The sequence below is a fragment of the Diadema setosum genome, chromosome 3 (assembly GCF_964275005.1).
Source record: "Diadema setosum chromosome 3, eeDiaSeto1, whole genome shotgun sequence".
Taxonomy (NCBI): Eukaryota; Metazoa; Echinodermata; class Echinoidea; order Diadematoida; family Diadematidae; genus Diadema; species Diadema setosum.
This window is the reverse complement of record NC_092687.1, coordinates 21,112,871-21,127,800: the sequence shown is the minus strand read 5'-3', so window position 1 is coordinate 21,127,800 and position 14,930 is coordinate 21,112,871. Positions and strand designations below refer to the sequence as shown.

Below are 14,930 nucleotides of genomic sequence, written 5' to 3'. Positions count from 1 at the left end.
AAAAGTCTTGGAATGCCGAAAATTTTAGTTGAATAAACTTATAACTTTATTGGCCAAAAATGAATTACCAGTTTGGTTTTTTATTTCCTTGTGGAGCCAATATATGAAATCTTAAAGATATATCGTCGCTGGGGTGACAAGACCTCGTATCTCAAAAATGTCAAAAATTTTTTTTTTAGCTTAATGGTCAAATAATGGGTCAAGTGATGTCTTGGCCAAATCCTAACTGTCTTACTCCAAAAATGAAGCCACCATGACATGTCAAAGAGAAGGCTTTCCCATTCACTATAGTGCTTTGCCCGCCATGTTTTTTCGCTCTCCTGAACATTTGACAATTTTGAGATACGAGGTTTTGTCACCCCAGCGACGATATATTTATATATAAATATAAATATACACACATAATTGTACACACTATGACACAGCATTGTATATGTGTGTACAAAATACTGGAATGGTCTCATGTTTATAGTCTTTGCCCTTTATGTTGATTAAGGCAGTTACCCAAAATGGATTCACAGTCTCAATAATTGAGAATGCAGGTTCTGTTACTTTAGCAATGCAATAGTTTCTTGTTTTGTATGCATGCTGATAAGTGTCAAGTAGATGTGTTTAATGAGATTAAATTACAAGGACATAACCATCAAGACTGTGTGACAAATTGCTTGACCTTTGACCTGCTTTGTCTGCTACAGATGAAGTTTGAAGCAATAAGAGGAGCAGGAACGAGAGGGGTCATTGCCCTGGATGATATCTCCTTCAGCACTGGGGAATGTCCACCATCAAGTAAGTCCATGTATGGTTCTATATGTACTCACATGAAATGTGATTGGTGGGACTATGAGAGCGTAAGGTTTATCATTTCATCTTGTCATGGGTTCATCTTTTTTTTTCCAATTGTACATAATTTCAAGTGAGGATGGCAGCCCCCTTTCTGGAAGAAATTGGTTCATACGATGTAGGCAATTGATTTATCGTATCCCAGGAATGTGTAAAATGAAGCCACACTTGTTTGTCTGGTGAAACTTGTTTAATATTCTTTTCAGTGGTTATTACCAACAATTATCATGCTGTGGATATGTTCTTTGTCTTTATAAGATATTATTAATATCATCTGCTTCCTGCAGACTGCGTGGAATTCACAGAGCTATAGGTAGTTTAAATTCAGTCCATGGATTATGCAAATTTTCACTACGTAAATAGGAATGACGAATCGACAAGAGACATCCAATAATGCATGTTCACTGACATGTGCATGTGGAAAGATATGTCTAATAGGACCATTCACATGGCAAAATACTGCAATATTTTGTAATGAGAATGCAAATACCTCACAAAAAAACTGTGGTATTTAGGATGATAATTCAAAGTCCTCACAAATTACACATGTGGTACATGTATGCACAGTGTATGTACCTTGGAGAGATGTACTTTCTGGCCAGAATTGAACCATGTAATTTCATGAATGAAAATGGTACCAACTGAAATACTGTGATATCTATTACCATGATATTTCACCAATGAGAAAGGTGGCAACAAATTACCATGATATCTATTACCACAGTCGTTCCCATGTGAATGTACCTTATTTTATGCTTGTTCAGTTCATCGACTAAATTTCTACCATGGATTTGCCGTACTACTACCTTGGTGTATTGAGGCATGAGGCTTTATCAAGATAAGGTGATTCATGGTGGTAGTTTACACTCAATTTGTTATTTTGAGGAAGATTCTAAAATTCTGGAATCTTCTGGAATTTTCTGAAAATTAACTTAACTCAGGGCCCCATGAGGTTCTTGAAGACAGTTCTGGGCTAATCTGACACTATGGTGTATCTCCCTACAGCTGTGTGTGACTTTGAGCATGATGGTCTGTGTGACTTTGACCAGGACTTCACAGACACTGCAGACTGGACCAGGAATACTGCTTATTTGGCCAACTTGAACAATGGACCAGATGTGGACCACACGTATGGATCTGGTTTAGGTAACTACACAATGTTTTATATAATATGCATCGTGAAAGCAAGAGATTGTTAAGCAGAGAGGTGACAGTTGAGGTATGAGTTTTCTTAAATTCTTCAACAATTAAATTGAAGAAAACTCACAACTTAACCTTCACCCCTCTGATTATATAATCTCATGCTTTCATCAATGCCTTGTCCATCTTAACATAACAATGTTGGAATTTTGGAGCTTGGGTATTTGTTCCAAGTGTCACTGCTGCCAACCAGGGATAGTTTGGCTGCCTGGAAAGCAGTAGATGACAGGTTCGAGTCCAGTGGGGTTTTTTTTTCCGTCATGTTTGTTATATTATAGCTGAATTATGTTACACCCACAGAGTGTGGAACTGTCTTAAAGATTGGAATATAAAATTCCTTGGAGCCCCTTGCCACCCCCATAAATAAATTGTTCTTATACTTTTTTCAATGCAGTCGGTCAATATAAATGATATATTTCTTCCTTTCTCTCCTCAGGCAACATTCTGTATGTTGACTCTGACTCCAGTGGCTACCTGACCACAGCGAGGCTCATTTCCCCAGTCTACCCAGCCTCATACCAGCGCTGCCTTCGCATTTGGATTTATACTGCCGGCACTGACCCTCCCCGGCTGACCGCTACACTGACCGTTGGAGACACCATGGTCACCCAACTGCTGCTGGTGGACTATGCCACTGGACGGTGGTCAGTCTATGAGAGCAGCTTTGGCCTTGGTGTGGACTACACGGTATGTAGTCATCTTAAGGGTGTGAAGATATCCTTGAGCACACTTTATCATTTAGGGAAATAGTGGCACTCCAAGTATTAATGAATTTAATGGGTTCCAATTTCAACCAATTTCATGAAACCTGGCCTTACATTTGCAGTTAAGTCAAGCCACTATAAACATCAGATCATGTTGAATGACATTTAATGCAAAGATTTAGTTTGTTTCATGTTTGGTCACAAATCTGCTGTTTTCTTAATTCTTATTCCATATACTGATATAAATGTCTTCTGCTGTTAACTTTTACAGTGTATGAATATTGGTATTGCTATTTGGTCCATTGATCAATGTCTTTTTATTCTACAATCTCCTGTCAATCGAAAAATATTACGGTCTCCCACATTTCAGATCATTCATATTATTTCGTATGAATGCTGTGATAACATCTTCAATTTCTGTTAGTTGTGCTGATTTCAGTTCAATGCTTCTATTATATATAAAAAAAAAAATATTTTCTCAATAACCTAATACATTTGTATATCTGTACCACATGATAATGTGATAAATGATTGCATTCAACGATGCTTGCAAAAATATTGAATATTAATTAAACAGATTGTGTTTGAGGCAACAACGGGTCTGGATGGTGTAGTAGCTTTGGATGACATCAACTTGAACAAAGACTACTGCTCACCGACTGCATCCTGTGACTTTGAGACCGATATGTGCACGTACTGGAACCCAGCTGATGAGGACCAATTTGATTGGCTGAGACTCAATGGTCCGACGCCATCTTCAACATCTGGTCCAGCTAATGACCACACTTCTGGTACCGCAGCAGGTTAGACCAATTTCCCTCTATTGCTCACTCACAGAGACACCAACCCCAGCATCTCTTAATATTGGGATTCTACCATCTGGACCCCGTAGCAAACTGGAGACTCTTGACTTGGAAAAAAATGTGCATCACATTATGTACATGAAGCACACATTACAAGCTTGAAGCACAACATCCCTCATGGTCCTTGGCACCGGAAGCTCAAGGGTCATGAATGTTCTCTGGTGCTATCTTTAAAAAAAGTTTATTTTTGAACATATGGCAAAATGAGAATTTGAAAAACCAATATTTTGAGTTGGAGGAAATGCACCTAAAGCAAGAAAGACACAGGTAGAGTGGGAGGTATTCAAACTTGTGTAGAAGAGCGGCAGATTTTGAGAAACTGGCTTCAAAGTGAGAGATCTCATTCAGAAAGCAAGAAAGTCTGAGTCTTCGTCACTCTCTGTGTTTCTTTCTTGCTAACCTGGAAACATTAAACTGCACATTACTTGAATATGAGACCATTCTGAAGCAAATAATTTTCACACAACAATAGATATATAATGTACTCTTAAATGAATCCCACAAGGATTGGAACAATCATCCCCAGCATTCCCACTGATTCCAACTGATCAGTTACTAGCCATCCCCTTTAAACATACTAGACCAATTTAAAATGTCATTGTGAAAGACTCTGTGAAAACCAGATATTTATACTTTTGAAACATTTTCAAAATCTGAGTTTTGGACAGAAAATATTGAAGATACCAAATCCTTTTTTTTTTCAGGCAAAAATTGTTTTTCATGGGTAAGTGTCTATCAGAGTGATAGGCTCAATGGTGACATTTGTCTCTTCCAGCGTGAGATTCAACGTACGTCTCTTAACTTTTGGAAATCTGTCTCCAGTCTTCACTGTCTTGAAAGTTGAACATTTTTAACATTTTATTATAGGTCTAATTGATATCAGCTATCCTGTATAATTCCGTCATTCCTCTCTATAACTTAAATAAAGTGAGCTTCATGGTAAGAAATTAGTTTCTTCATATCATTGGACATGGCTTCTATCTTCAATCTTGCGTTCTATTGTCTCCCACCAGGATTCTATGCTTACATCGACTCCTCATCCCCCAGGGCAAGCGGCGACACGGCTATCCTGAGGTCAGAGGTCATTACTGACAACCAACGCTGTCTGTCCTTCTGGTACTACCTCGGTCCAGCCGATGGCACACTGGACGTCATGGTGGACTCCCAAGTGGTCTGGACGAAGACCGATGTCCAGCCCAATGGCTGGGTCCATGACACTGTCACAACCAGTTCCACCCAGGCCACTTACACGGTAACGTAAAGAACAAGTGTTGAGCTCACTGGAGCCAAGAATTGGAGTTTTAATACAGTACATAGTAAAAGTGGAAAGTTTTTGTGAGTATTTTTCATGCTTGGCCAGGTAAGATGATATTTGCATGTTCTTAATACCGCAGAATTAAATAGTGTTACATATAACAAGCAAAAATATTTGCATGCTTTTGTTTTGTGCTAGTTTCTGGTTGAGCAAAATATGCAAAAATTTCCACTTTTACAGTAAAATTATGATTGCTTTTCTCCCAAGAGTAGGTAATGCAGGGCCCTGTTACATAAGGTAATTAAACTTAAGTCAGACAATCAAGTGAAAGTCAGATGTCAGCCAAGTATTTTGAGGCTTATTTTTATTTTCTGATGTATGTCTCATCTCAATTTTTATGCAACAGGGCTCAGAGTTAAGGGAATATGTAATCTGTACTCTAGCATTCAGGCAGGGAGACAAAAGTATAGAACAGGATAGATTTCAATCAACACCTTTGTATCTGGTAGAACATGTAAACTGTGTTGTGTATAGATATCATTATAGATAAAGCAAATACAATGTATCGATATGATGTAATTGTTTTTCAATCGATTTCATCTATTTCATGGGAGTTTGTACACGCGTACAGAGTTTAGGTGTGAAAAATGAAAGAAACACTGTTTTTGTGAAGAAAATGTTGAATACAATCAATTTACATACAGCTTTAGTCAAGTGTTTGAGGATGCATCTCCTACCCGAACCTTTTGGCACCTGTACCTAGTCTATAGGGAGTTCAGTCTCTAGCAGTGTAGGGGTTAATGTAAACCAGGATCTTGTCTGCAAAACTGTCTCTAGATAAGCTTCCGGGGCACGGTTGGCACTGTCTCACGGAGCGACATTGCCCTCGACGACATCAGCTCCTACCAGGGCGTGTGTCCGGAGGCTACCGATCCCCCCGTCTGCTACTTCACCTGCGACAACGGCAACTGTCTGACGAAGAACGGCCTGGTGTGCAACTTCATGGATGAGTGTGGAGACGGTAGCGATGAGAGGGACTGTGGTGAGTGGAGGTCTGGTAGATTCCTAGCTTTGGATCGCCATGGCGATGACATTGATAAGGTTTAATATGGTAAGAGCAGGTAGGAGCACTTTGTGGATGATGCTGGTGATGTTGATGAAGCTAACTTTGGTAGGAGGAGAAGGATGGGGTCTTAGCTTTCAGAATGACTACAGTGATGACGTTGATAACATTCTTGACAAGAGCTGATCATGGTAGTGATGATTTTGACCATTGTAGATTTAGATTTGCTTAATTCTCTCCTTTATGGATCACTAGAATAATTGCACTAATGAGGTTGACAAAGGTACAGGTACATTGTATGTTTGGGGATTCATAACTTCATGGATAACTGGTGATGGCTTTGATAAATTTGACCATGGTATAAAGCTGATTGGTTGAGTCTTTATGGATTATGGTCAATGTACTAAGTAGGTCATCAGTGATAAGAATGGATTGATGGATTATATTCCTCTTGATTTCATGTTTGAAAAGGTATATGTTTGAGATTTGAATGTTTATTAAGTTTAATGAGAGACTTATGAGACTGTGCCATCACTACTATCTTTACTTTGTTGCCATTAATGACTGTTTTGTAGGGAAAAAACAAGTAAATGTTCAGACTTTTCAGCTTTCTGTTTTATGTCAGGTTATGATGATACCTGTATTGTACTGCTCATTTGATTTTGCTCTACTTCTTGACGTCAAATTAGACATGGCGTGGCATTGCACTCTAATAACTCTCATTGTGCTCTTGTATATTAGGAACTTGCACATTTGAGCCAGGCTGGTGTGGCTACACAGACTCCAGTACTGGTAGCTACATGTGGCAGAGAGGCAATGGGGCCACACCCAACTCCAACACAGGACCATCTGTTGACAATACCCTGGGCACCAGCTTAGGTATGGAAATAATATATTCGTTGGCAGTAGAGCTGCACTATCTTCAACAGAAATTAATGAGTAAACATGGGTGTGGCATATACCCCAACGCAATTAAATCATGGTCTTTGCAACCCAAGTGATAATGTGCTTAAACAACTCCTGTAATTACGTATGGGACAGTGTATGGCTACTATCAACAATCATTATCTCATTATTTTTATTCTAACCTTGAAGAGTATGAAATCAAATTTCATGAGGAAAATCATGAATATTTATGTTTCAAAACACTTGAAAGAATGTGAAATTGTGACAAGCAGCAGTTTACGTAATATGCTATTAATCATCAATCAAACCAAAAGTTTAACCTTTTACTTTTTAATAAGATTAGCACAAGCTGCTATATACTGTATATGATGTTCATTTCAGGAAGTTTTTATTGTGAGTTTGGAGAGTCAGGTGCTATGTGTGAACTTAACAATACATGAAATTATTAACTCTGACCTCAACGTGAGTGCAACGACCATGTGTACATTTCTCTCTTTATTACTGTACTCCACAATCATGAATTTAACCACTCGCAAAATTGTTGGGAAATCCCAATTCACAAAAAATTAAAGACTCACCAAATATACGATGATACAGTAGTGGTTTATTAGTGAAACAGAATACGAACTGTAGTTTCCATGTATGTCTTTCTTGTGTTGGTAATCTAGGTTATTACCTATATGTTGATGCAAGTACTGGATCAAGTTACAGTGAGGCCAAGCTACTATCTCCTTCAATGAATGAAGCCAGCTCCACTTGTGTGTTGCAAGTTTATGTCCACATGTATGGTACAGGTGAGTGAGCTGTGTTCATAACAATGATGCTAGTCATGGCAGTAGTGATGATTTTGATTCTTACAGAGAAAGTGATTTCTGTAGCAAACCAAGAAGAAAAAAAAAAACAGAAGAGGAGTGTTGTAGTGATAAAAATTGTTATCATGATGGTAGTTCTAATTGTAATACTAATGATAAAGATAATAATCTTCAAGTTACATTGTAGTTATCATTAAGTGTCTTTGACTGAATGACGAAAGTGACTCTCATATACAGAAAGTACATACACTGTATGTCAGAACTCATGTCAAGTATTGTACATAAATGGAGAAAAAGGAAACAACTGAAATGTATGTAATCACAAATTGTACTGATTTTCACCTTTTTGATTGTCGGCACAGTTGGTCTGATTGATATACATCAGATGATATGAATGTACAGATGTTCACAATGTGTTTTTATTGAACAAAAGTGTGCATAAATTTGCTCCTCTTCATGTGAAAGAAAGTCTTGCCAAATCATGTAAAAAACTTGAATATTAATAGAATGTGGGTAGTTGGAATATCTAAATTGACAAGTGTTGCTGTTTTCACACCTACCCTCCAAAAATGTTTGAAATATTAAACCATAATGCAGAAAGACTAGCAAGCTACATATTCAGTGTACAGATTCAGGTATACATTGTACAATGTAAGTATGTTCTTGCAATAGTGTGAATGTAGGAAAATGGTTGGAAATAGTAGATAATTTTTGTCAGCAGTGGCTGTTAACTTGTGGAACTCATGTCGATCTCTTGCAGACATTGGTTCTCTGGGGATCTACATCTGGACAGGGATGACCAGAACTCTGCTGCTGTACCTACCTGACTCAATGAGTAACCAGTGGCAGAAGACTGAACTTGGTCTCGGCAGAATTAGGGGAACATTCCAGGTTTGTCCTGCTGCTTGTTTAGTAGGGTACAGTTTTGTGAAAGCACTAATAAAGGAAAATCAAGGGGGGGGGGGGGTTCTGCTGGAGTGTAAATATTGGCAGGAGACATAAACGTAATTATAATGTCTTCTTATTTGTTAAAGTGAGATTTTATGTAGCAATTTCCATAATTATAACCAACAGATGATTGTACACTGTACCTTGTCAATGTTCACTCTAGCGTGATGGATGGAAACCACTTGATACAGAAACAGTTGCCAGTTATGATATAAAACAAGTCTACAATGTTCTCATCTATGCATCTCCAATTCTTGAAAAGTACAAGAATTTAGAATAAATTTTGCATTCTAATACACGGTAGCATTAAGTAGCCATCTGTGAAAAGATATCAAAAATATTTGTTTGCTTTTATATTATCTTTTATCATTGCATATAACAGAATTGAATATGAGGAACTAACCAACTTGGATACAAATACTGTAGGAAATTGTATTTCAACATAGTCGTGTACTTCTGTTCATGTAAACTTATGTGTAATTACATTTAGATTATTCCCAGTGAATCAATCCTTTCCCATTCTTCAGATTCTTTTCTTGGCCACTCGTTCATTCGATGTTGTGGGAGATATCGCCATCGATGACGTGTCCTTCCTCAACTGTGGTTTTCCTGGTAAGAATCACACACGGCATGCTCCATCCCTGCTTTCATATTTGATCCATAATTATTACCAGCAAGGTGCAGGCAGTGTGTACAATTGTATATCCACCCTGCCTAAGAGCTGTGGCTTAGACAATAAATTACTTTGTAATCACTTCAATCAATTTGTGCAAGCAGTAGGTAGCTTTAAAATGAGTCAAATCTTATTTGCCTTCTACTTTTATGAGATGTATATGAAAATCGGTTTTAGTATCATCTTTGGTGACTTGGCCCTAGTTTTGTTAAGGAAATTAAATGACATTTCTTACATTAATGTGAAAATTAATGAAGTGTGTTGATCAGCCCAAACAAATGGTATACTATTCCATGAAGACAGGCAGCAAATTAAAAGTATGGTATCAACATTCAAGGCGCAGATGCAAATGCTGAGATTTTTTTTTCTTGAATCATACCAACAGTGCTGTGGTAATGCTCATACTATCTGTGTTAGCAGCCTGTGATGTTGTAACTTGCTTAATGTAAGGAGCGGCTGTGGCTTAGTGGTTAAAATCAAGGACTATTTGTCAAAAGGTCTGTGATCAAGTCCTCTATCTTCTTTTTTTTTTTTTTAAGTCCAAATATGATATTATGCCATATTTTGTTGATGAATTAGAGTTCTGATCGCTGCCTCCATTTATTGACAATCTGTTCTCATGAAGATTGTTTTCTCATCCTCAGATCCGACCTCAGGCACCTGTGACGTTGATGAATTCCACTGCACAAATAACATTTGTGTCAATTCTGACCGCTTGTGTGATTTGACCGACGACTGTGGCGACCAGTCTGACGAGGCATCGTGTGGTTAGTTTCAGGTCTTGTGTTTATCATGCAAAAGGATGACGATGTTAAAAGGGAGTAAAAATTGGATATGCCAATGTTATTATTCTGGCAACTCTTGTCTTTTTGATAGTGTTTTAGTTTGATAATTCAATTATTATAACTCAAACCCTATTAAAGTTTTCAAAGCTCAATTATCACAAATCTGCAAGAAGTTGATGTGAAGGGTGCAGGATATTTGTAATGATTTCACAATCCTCCACCCACCACGAAAAAGGAAATTTGGTAAAGATTGTTGGAGTAGATTTATGAAGTGATGACATCAGCCCCTCATTTAATTTCTAAATATGGTAACTTCAAATACTATAATTGTTGAGACATTCCTGACTTGAAATCACACAACTATGTGCCCTAGCAGATCACACTGATCTTAACACTAGGCTTTACACCTCACACATGTCCCAACACCCGAGACTAATCCTAACACTAGGCTTGAACACCTCACACATTCCCAACACCTGAGACTTATCCTACACTGTAATTACTAAATCTAGTCCTCGCATCAAACACCAGTCATAGCACTTGATATCAATTCCTACCCTGAAACTCGAGCCTGTGGAATAATTGCGACCACTAAATGTAATATCTGGTTGTGTTCGTAGACAACCATGAAACATGAACCAAACAGGATCATGACAGAGGTCTTTGAACCCACGTTGCATTTACAAGAATAAGGGTTCTCACTTTCGTAACAAACTTCTAAAGATGAACACTGCACCTACATGTGTATGTACATGTAGTTTACACCATGCACCATTGCCTTCTCCTCCCGTCCAGCAACCTACACACAGTGTGACTTTGAAAATGGAATCTGCTCATGGAATCAGCTCCACACTGATGAGCTAGACTGGCGGCATTACTCTGGAATCACACCCACCAGTTACACCGGTCCTACTAGAGACCACACCACTGGACTGCGGACAGGTAAAATGGGACCCTAGGCTTTGAGTCAAACCCCCTCATTGCATGGCTTCTTTGCTGATTCTCCTCACATGTTATGCCGAATGGGATATACATGTATAACCTTGTTAAACATATGACCATCATTACTAATATCATTTAGAATTTAACTCTGATATTGTAGCATTGTTATTGCTGTCGAAAAATGAAGTCAGCATTGTTAATAGTGTTTTCACTCTTGACAGGACGATATAGAGTTCTGATACAGTCTCAACACAAGGATTAGGAGGATTATGTGTGCTATAAACACATAATCTGTGCAGTCAAGCAAAGAAAGTATGTATGCAAAATGTGCTGACTAGCAAGTAAGGTGCAAAATAGGTTACAATCACTTTTGCTGAGTATGAGACTGGTGTGGTGAGACTGCTGTTCCTTTTCATGAGATGGTTTGTTTTCTCTAGCGGCACTTTGTGTCTACTGTCCCTCCATCTCTGTCCCTACTCCTAAATCAGGTTGGTATCTGTATCTTGAGACGTCAAACACTGAGCTCGGCCAACGGGCCCGCCTGGTCTCTCCCACCTTCCGCGGCTTCATCGGCCAGAGCTGCTATTTGCGCTTCTACTTCCACATGTTTGGTGAGGACATCGGCCAACTGAACGTCTACACCCGTAGTGAGGAGAACGGGCCTCTGGTCCTGCTCTGGAACAGACAGGGTAACCATGGCGACTTCTTCCAGAGGGCTGACATCTCACTGAGTTCACCGCTAGACTTCCAGGTTTGTGAATAGGGTGATGCCACTGATGATAATGGTGGTCATTTGGTGATGATAATGATGGTAATGGGTGATTGTCATATTCAGTGGTGGCGGTGATGGTTATGATGATGGTGATGGTGATGGTAATAGTGATGGTGGTGATTGTAATGGTGGTAATGGTAATGGTGCTGGTGGTGACAATGATGGTGATGATGGCAATGGTAATGGAGGTTGTGGTAGTGGTGGTGGTTGGGGTTGGTGATGATGGTGGTGATGGTAATGGTAATAGTGATGATGGTGCTAGTGGTGGTGCTGGTATTGATAATGATGGAGATAATGGTCATGGTAATGGAGGTTGCTGTAGTGATGATGATGGTAATGGAGGTTGCTGTAGTGATGATGATGGTAATGGTGATGGTGATGGTTATCAATGTGTAGTGTGAATATTTGTATGCCATAGATGAAGTCCCCACATACTTCTTCACTTAAGAGGTAACAAGTATTAGCACATGTCAGCATTTCATTTGCATTTGCAGAGATGTCAAAAGGCATATCTGCCCTGCAAATAGAATTTAGTAGTGGGTTCAAGGTAAGGTAGTCATTTCTTTCGATGGATTGGATCTTGGAACTTTGACCTACAGATCATTATTGAAGCTACCTCTGGGGGTGGTATCTATGGCGATATCGCCATTGACGACACCAGCTTCTCACCTGGCTGTGAAATCACCACGGACCCCCTCCCGGTGGTTGCCACGGACCCGCCCACTCCACCATCGGATGCCACGCCCACCTGTCCACCCGATTCCTACCAGTGCCGTAATGGGTCTTGCATCGATGCCCTGCAGAGGTGTGACATGGTGCGAGACTGTTCTGAAGGAGAGGATGAGGAAAACTGTGGTATGTTTCACTGTTTGTATGTGTATGTATTTACAGTCAAACCTGCCTTAGTGGCCACCTGTCTATAGCAGCCACTTTTTTGTCTCCTGTTGGTGGCTGCTGCAGACAGGTTTGACTTGATATATATAGATTTGATATATAATTTTTGCTCATTACAACTTTCATGACAGCATGCAATAGTACATTTTAAAACTGTATGTCATGTGATAAGCAATGACCAATCAGATGACCTGTATCATTTCAGGTGTGGTATAGTACTTTTTAGAAAATATCACAAGATGAGAAGTGCTTATTAAAACAGATGTCTCAAACTAATTATCAGCAAATAGGCACCAACTAATGCCCTTTATCCATAGTGTCACAAAGGTGTTCCTGTTTTACTGAGGCATAGTCCTTCACCTGAGTAGGCTTGCTAGTCTTACAACTACTGAATGTCAATGAAAAGGCTTGACAAGTTTAACAGGCTATGTACCTTGGCACATGAAGGGTCAAAGTTGGAAAAAAAAGACTTGCATGTAAGCTACCAAAAGTTTTAAATGTGTACGGTACTTAAGATGAAGGTTATTTTGGTTTGGTCAGGTAAATGTACCTTTGAGACGGTCGTGGTTGGGGACACCTGTGGTTGGCAGAGCATCCCCAATGGTCTCTACCTCTGGGAGAAGACCCGGGCAGCCGACGTACCCTCTGGGCGGGGTCCCGCTATCGACCACACCCTCCAGAACTCACAGGGATACTACATGTTTGTGGACAGCACCTTTGGCACCTTTGGTGTGACAGCACTCCTTGTCAGTCCTTTTGACCTGCCATCGACTGGATCTCTGTAAGATGTCAAGTTTTCAGCTCAAATACATTGTATTTGTTGATAGACATTTTGTAAATACAGTGCCGACCGCGGGAAACGTCACACTTTTCCGAGATCTGGACGAGGCCACTGACGCGTATCCCCGCGGGTACCCGCGGGTATACGCGTTCAGTGGACGAGTCCACCCGCCCGCACGGATAATCCATCCTCGGGAATTTGCGTCTCGATTGACGCGGGTTGGACGAGGGTGGACGAGGGTGGACGAGGGTATTCAAGGGCACATTCCCGTTAAGCTTTATTTTGACCGCTCAATCAAAATACATTTCATGGAGTTCCGACTTTGCCCATTTTCATCAAATTCCGATTTCAGGGGCTTCTTTTCGATTTAATCACACTCTGATGTCCACTGCCTTGATTGTTCGCTACTTTCTAAAGAAGTACACCTGCGGAAGTTGTGCACATGCGTTCATCACTCAAGTATCAATAATTATTAGAACATTATCGACATCGGTTACGATCATCTCGCTATTCACGACTTTTAACGACCTGCGCCACCAAAATTTCATTGCTGAAAATTCGGTGGCCCAATCGGGCTACAAAAAAAGTCGGATGTTTGCCTTTACTTTTGAAAATGAACAGCGGTAACAGTCGGCTCCGTAAGCCCCAAAAATGAATGTCGCATGTTTACTTTTGATTTTAGAAATGAATCACGGTGACATTTGACTCCGTATGATACTGGAATAAATACCGAATGTTTGCTTTGGCGTTCGGAAGTGAATGATAATATTCAACTCCGTAAGACGATAAGATAAATGCCGGATGTTTGCTCTTACGTTCGAAAGTAAATAGCAATAACATTCAGCTCCGGAAGATGCTTGAGTAGGCTATATGTCGAATGATCCCTTGACGTTCGGAAATGAATAACCAAAATATTCAACTCCGTACGATGATAAAATAAAAGACGGATATTTGCTTTTACTTTCGAAAATAAATAGCAATAACATTCGGCTTCGGAAAATGCTAACATAAATGTCAGATGATTGCTTTTACGTTCGGAAGTGAATAGCAGTAATATTCTGCTCCATACGATGCTAAAATAACTGTTGGATGTTTGTTTTTAGATTTCGAAATAAATAACAGTAACATTCAGGTGCGTTCGGTGGTAAAATTAATGTTCAATGATTGATTTGATGTTCGGAAATGAATAACAATGACATTCAACTCCGTATATACGTTTATAAAATATACAATGTATATCTGATGTTTGCTTTTACGTTCGGAAGTAAATAGCAATAACATTCAGCTCCCGAAGATGCTAAAGTAAATGTCGAATGATCCCTTTGACGTTCGGAAATAAATAACAAAAATATTCAACTTCTTACGATAATAAAATGAATGACGGATGATTGCCTGTACTTTCGAAAGTAAATAGCAATAGCATTCGGCTCCGGAAGATGACAAAATAGATGTCAGATGATTGCTTTTACGTTCGGAAGTGAATAGCAGTAAT

At 39.4% G+C, this 14,930-nt stretch overlaps 2 protein-coding genes across 2 annotated transcripts in view; both read left to right on the top strand.

Moving 5' to 3' along the window:
- LOC140246678 (MAM and LDL-receptor class A domain-containing protein 1-like) overlaps window positions 1–9,660 on the top strand; it is a 32,977-nt gene extending 23,317 nt beyond the window's left edge. The window contains exons 24-34 of the mRNA XM_072326019.1: window positions 696–786; window positions 1,846–1,986; window positions 2,477–2,727; window positions 3,322–3,547; window positions 4,621–4,859; window positions 5,700–5,904; window positions 6,667–6,804; window positions 7,500–7,625; window positions 8,404–8,534; window positions 9,119–9,203; window positions 9,650–9,660. Coding sequence (XP_072182120.1) covers window positions 696–786; window positions 1,846–1,986; window positions 2,477–2,727; window positions 3,322–3,547; window positions 4,621–4,859; window positions 5,700–5,904; window positions 6,667–6,804; window positions 7,500–7,625; window positions 8,404–8,534; window positions 9,119–9,203; window positions 9,650–9,660 — 1,644 coding nt within the window. The remainder of the gene's footprint in view (window positions 1–695; window positions 787–1,845; window positions 1,987–2,476; window positions 2,728–3,321; window positions 3,548–4,620; window positions 4,860–5,699; window positions 5,905–6,666; window positions 6,805–7,499; window positions 7,626–8,403; window positions 8,535–9,118; window positions 9,204–9,649) is intronic.
- Window positions 9,661–11,071: 1,411 nt separating this feature from the next.
- On the top strand, window positions 11,072–13,442 carry LOC140246677 (MAM and LDL-receptor class A domain-containing protein 1-like). Its single transcript, XM_072326018.1, has 4 exons — window positions 11,072–11,084; window positions 11,480–11,742; window positions 12,363–12,618; window positions 13,198–13,442. Exons 1-4 carry the CDS (start codon window positions 11,072–11,074, stop codon window positions 13,440–13,442), a joined length of 777 nt encoding a protein of 258 aa, XP_072182119.1.
- The last annotated feature ends 1,488 nt before the right edge of the window (window positions 13,443–14,930 follow it).

Bases quoted from the DNA above. Each gene is read 5' to 3' on its own strand.
- LOC140246677 (XM_072326018.1), top strand. The intron at 11,743-12,362 runs GTTTGTGAATAG...TTTGACCTACAG, and splicing joins GTTCACCGCTAGACTTCCAG to ATCATTATTGAAGCTACCTC. The intron at 12,619-13,197 runs GTATGTTTCACT...TGGTTTGGTCAG, and splicing joins AGAGGATGAGGAAAACTGTG to GTAAATGTACCTTTGAGACG.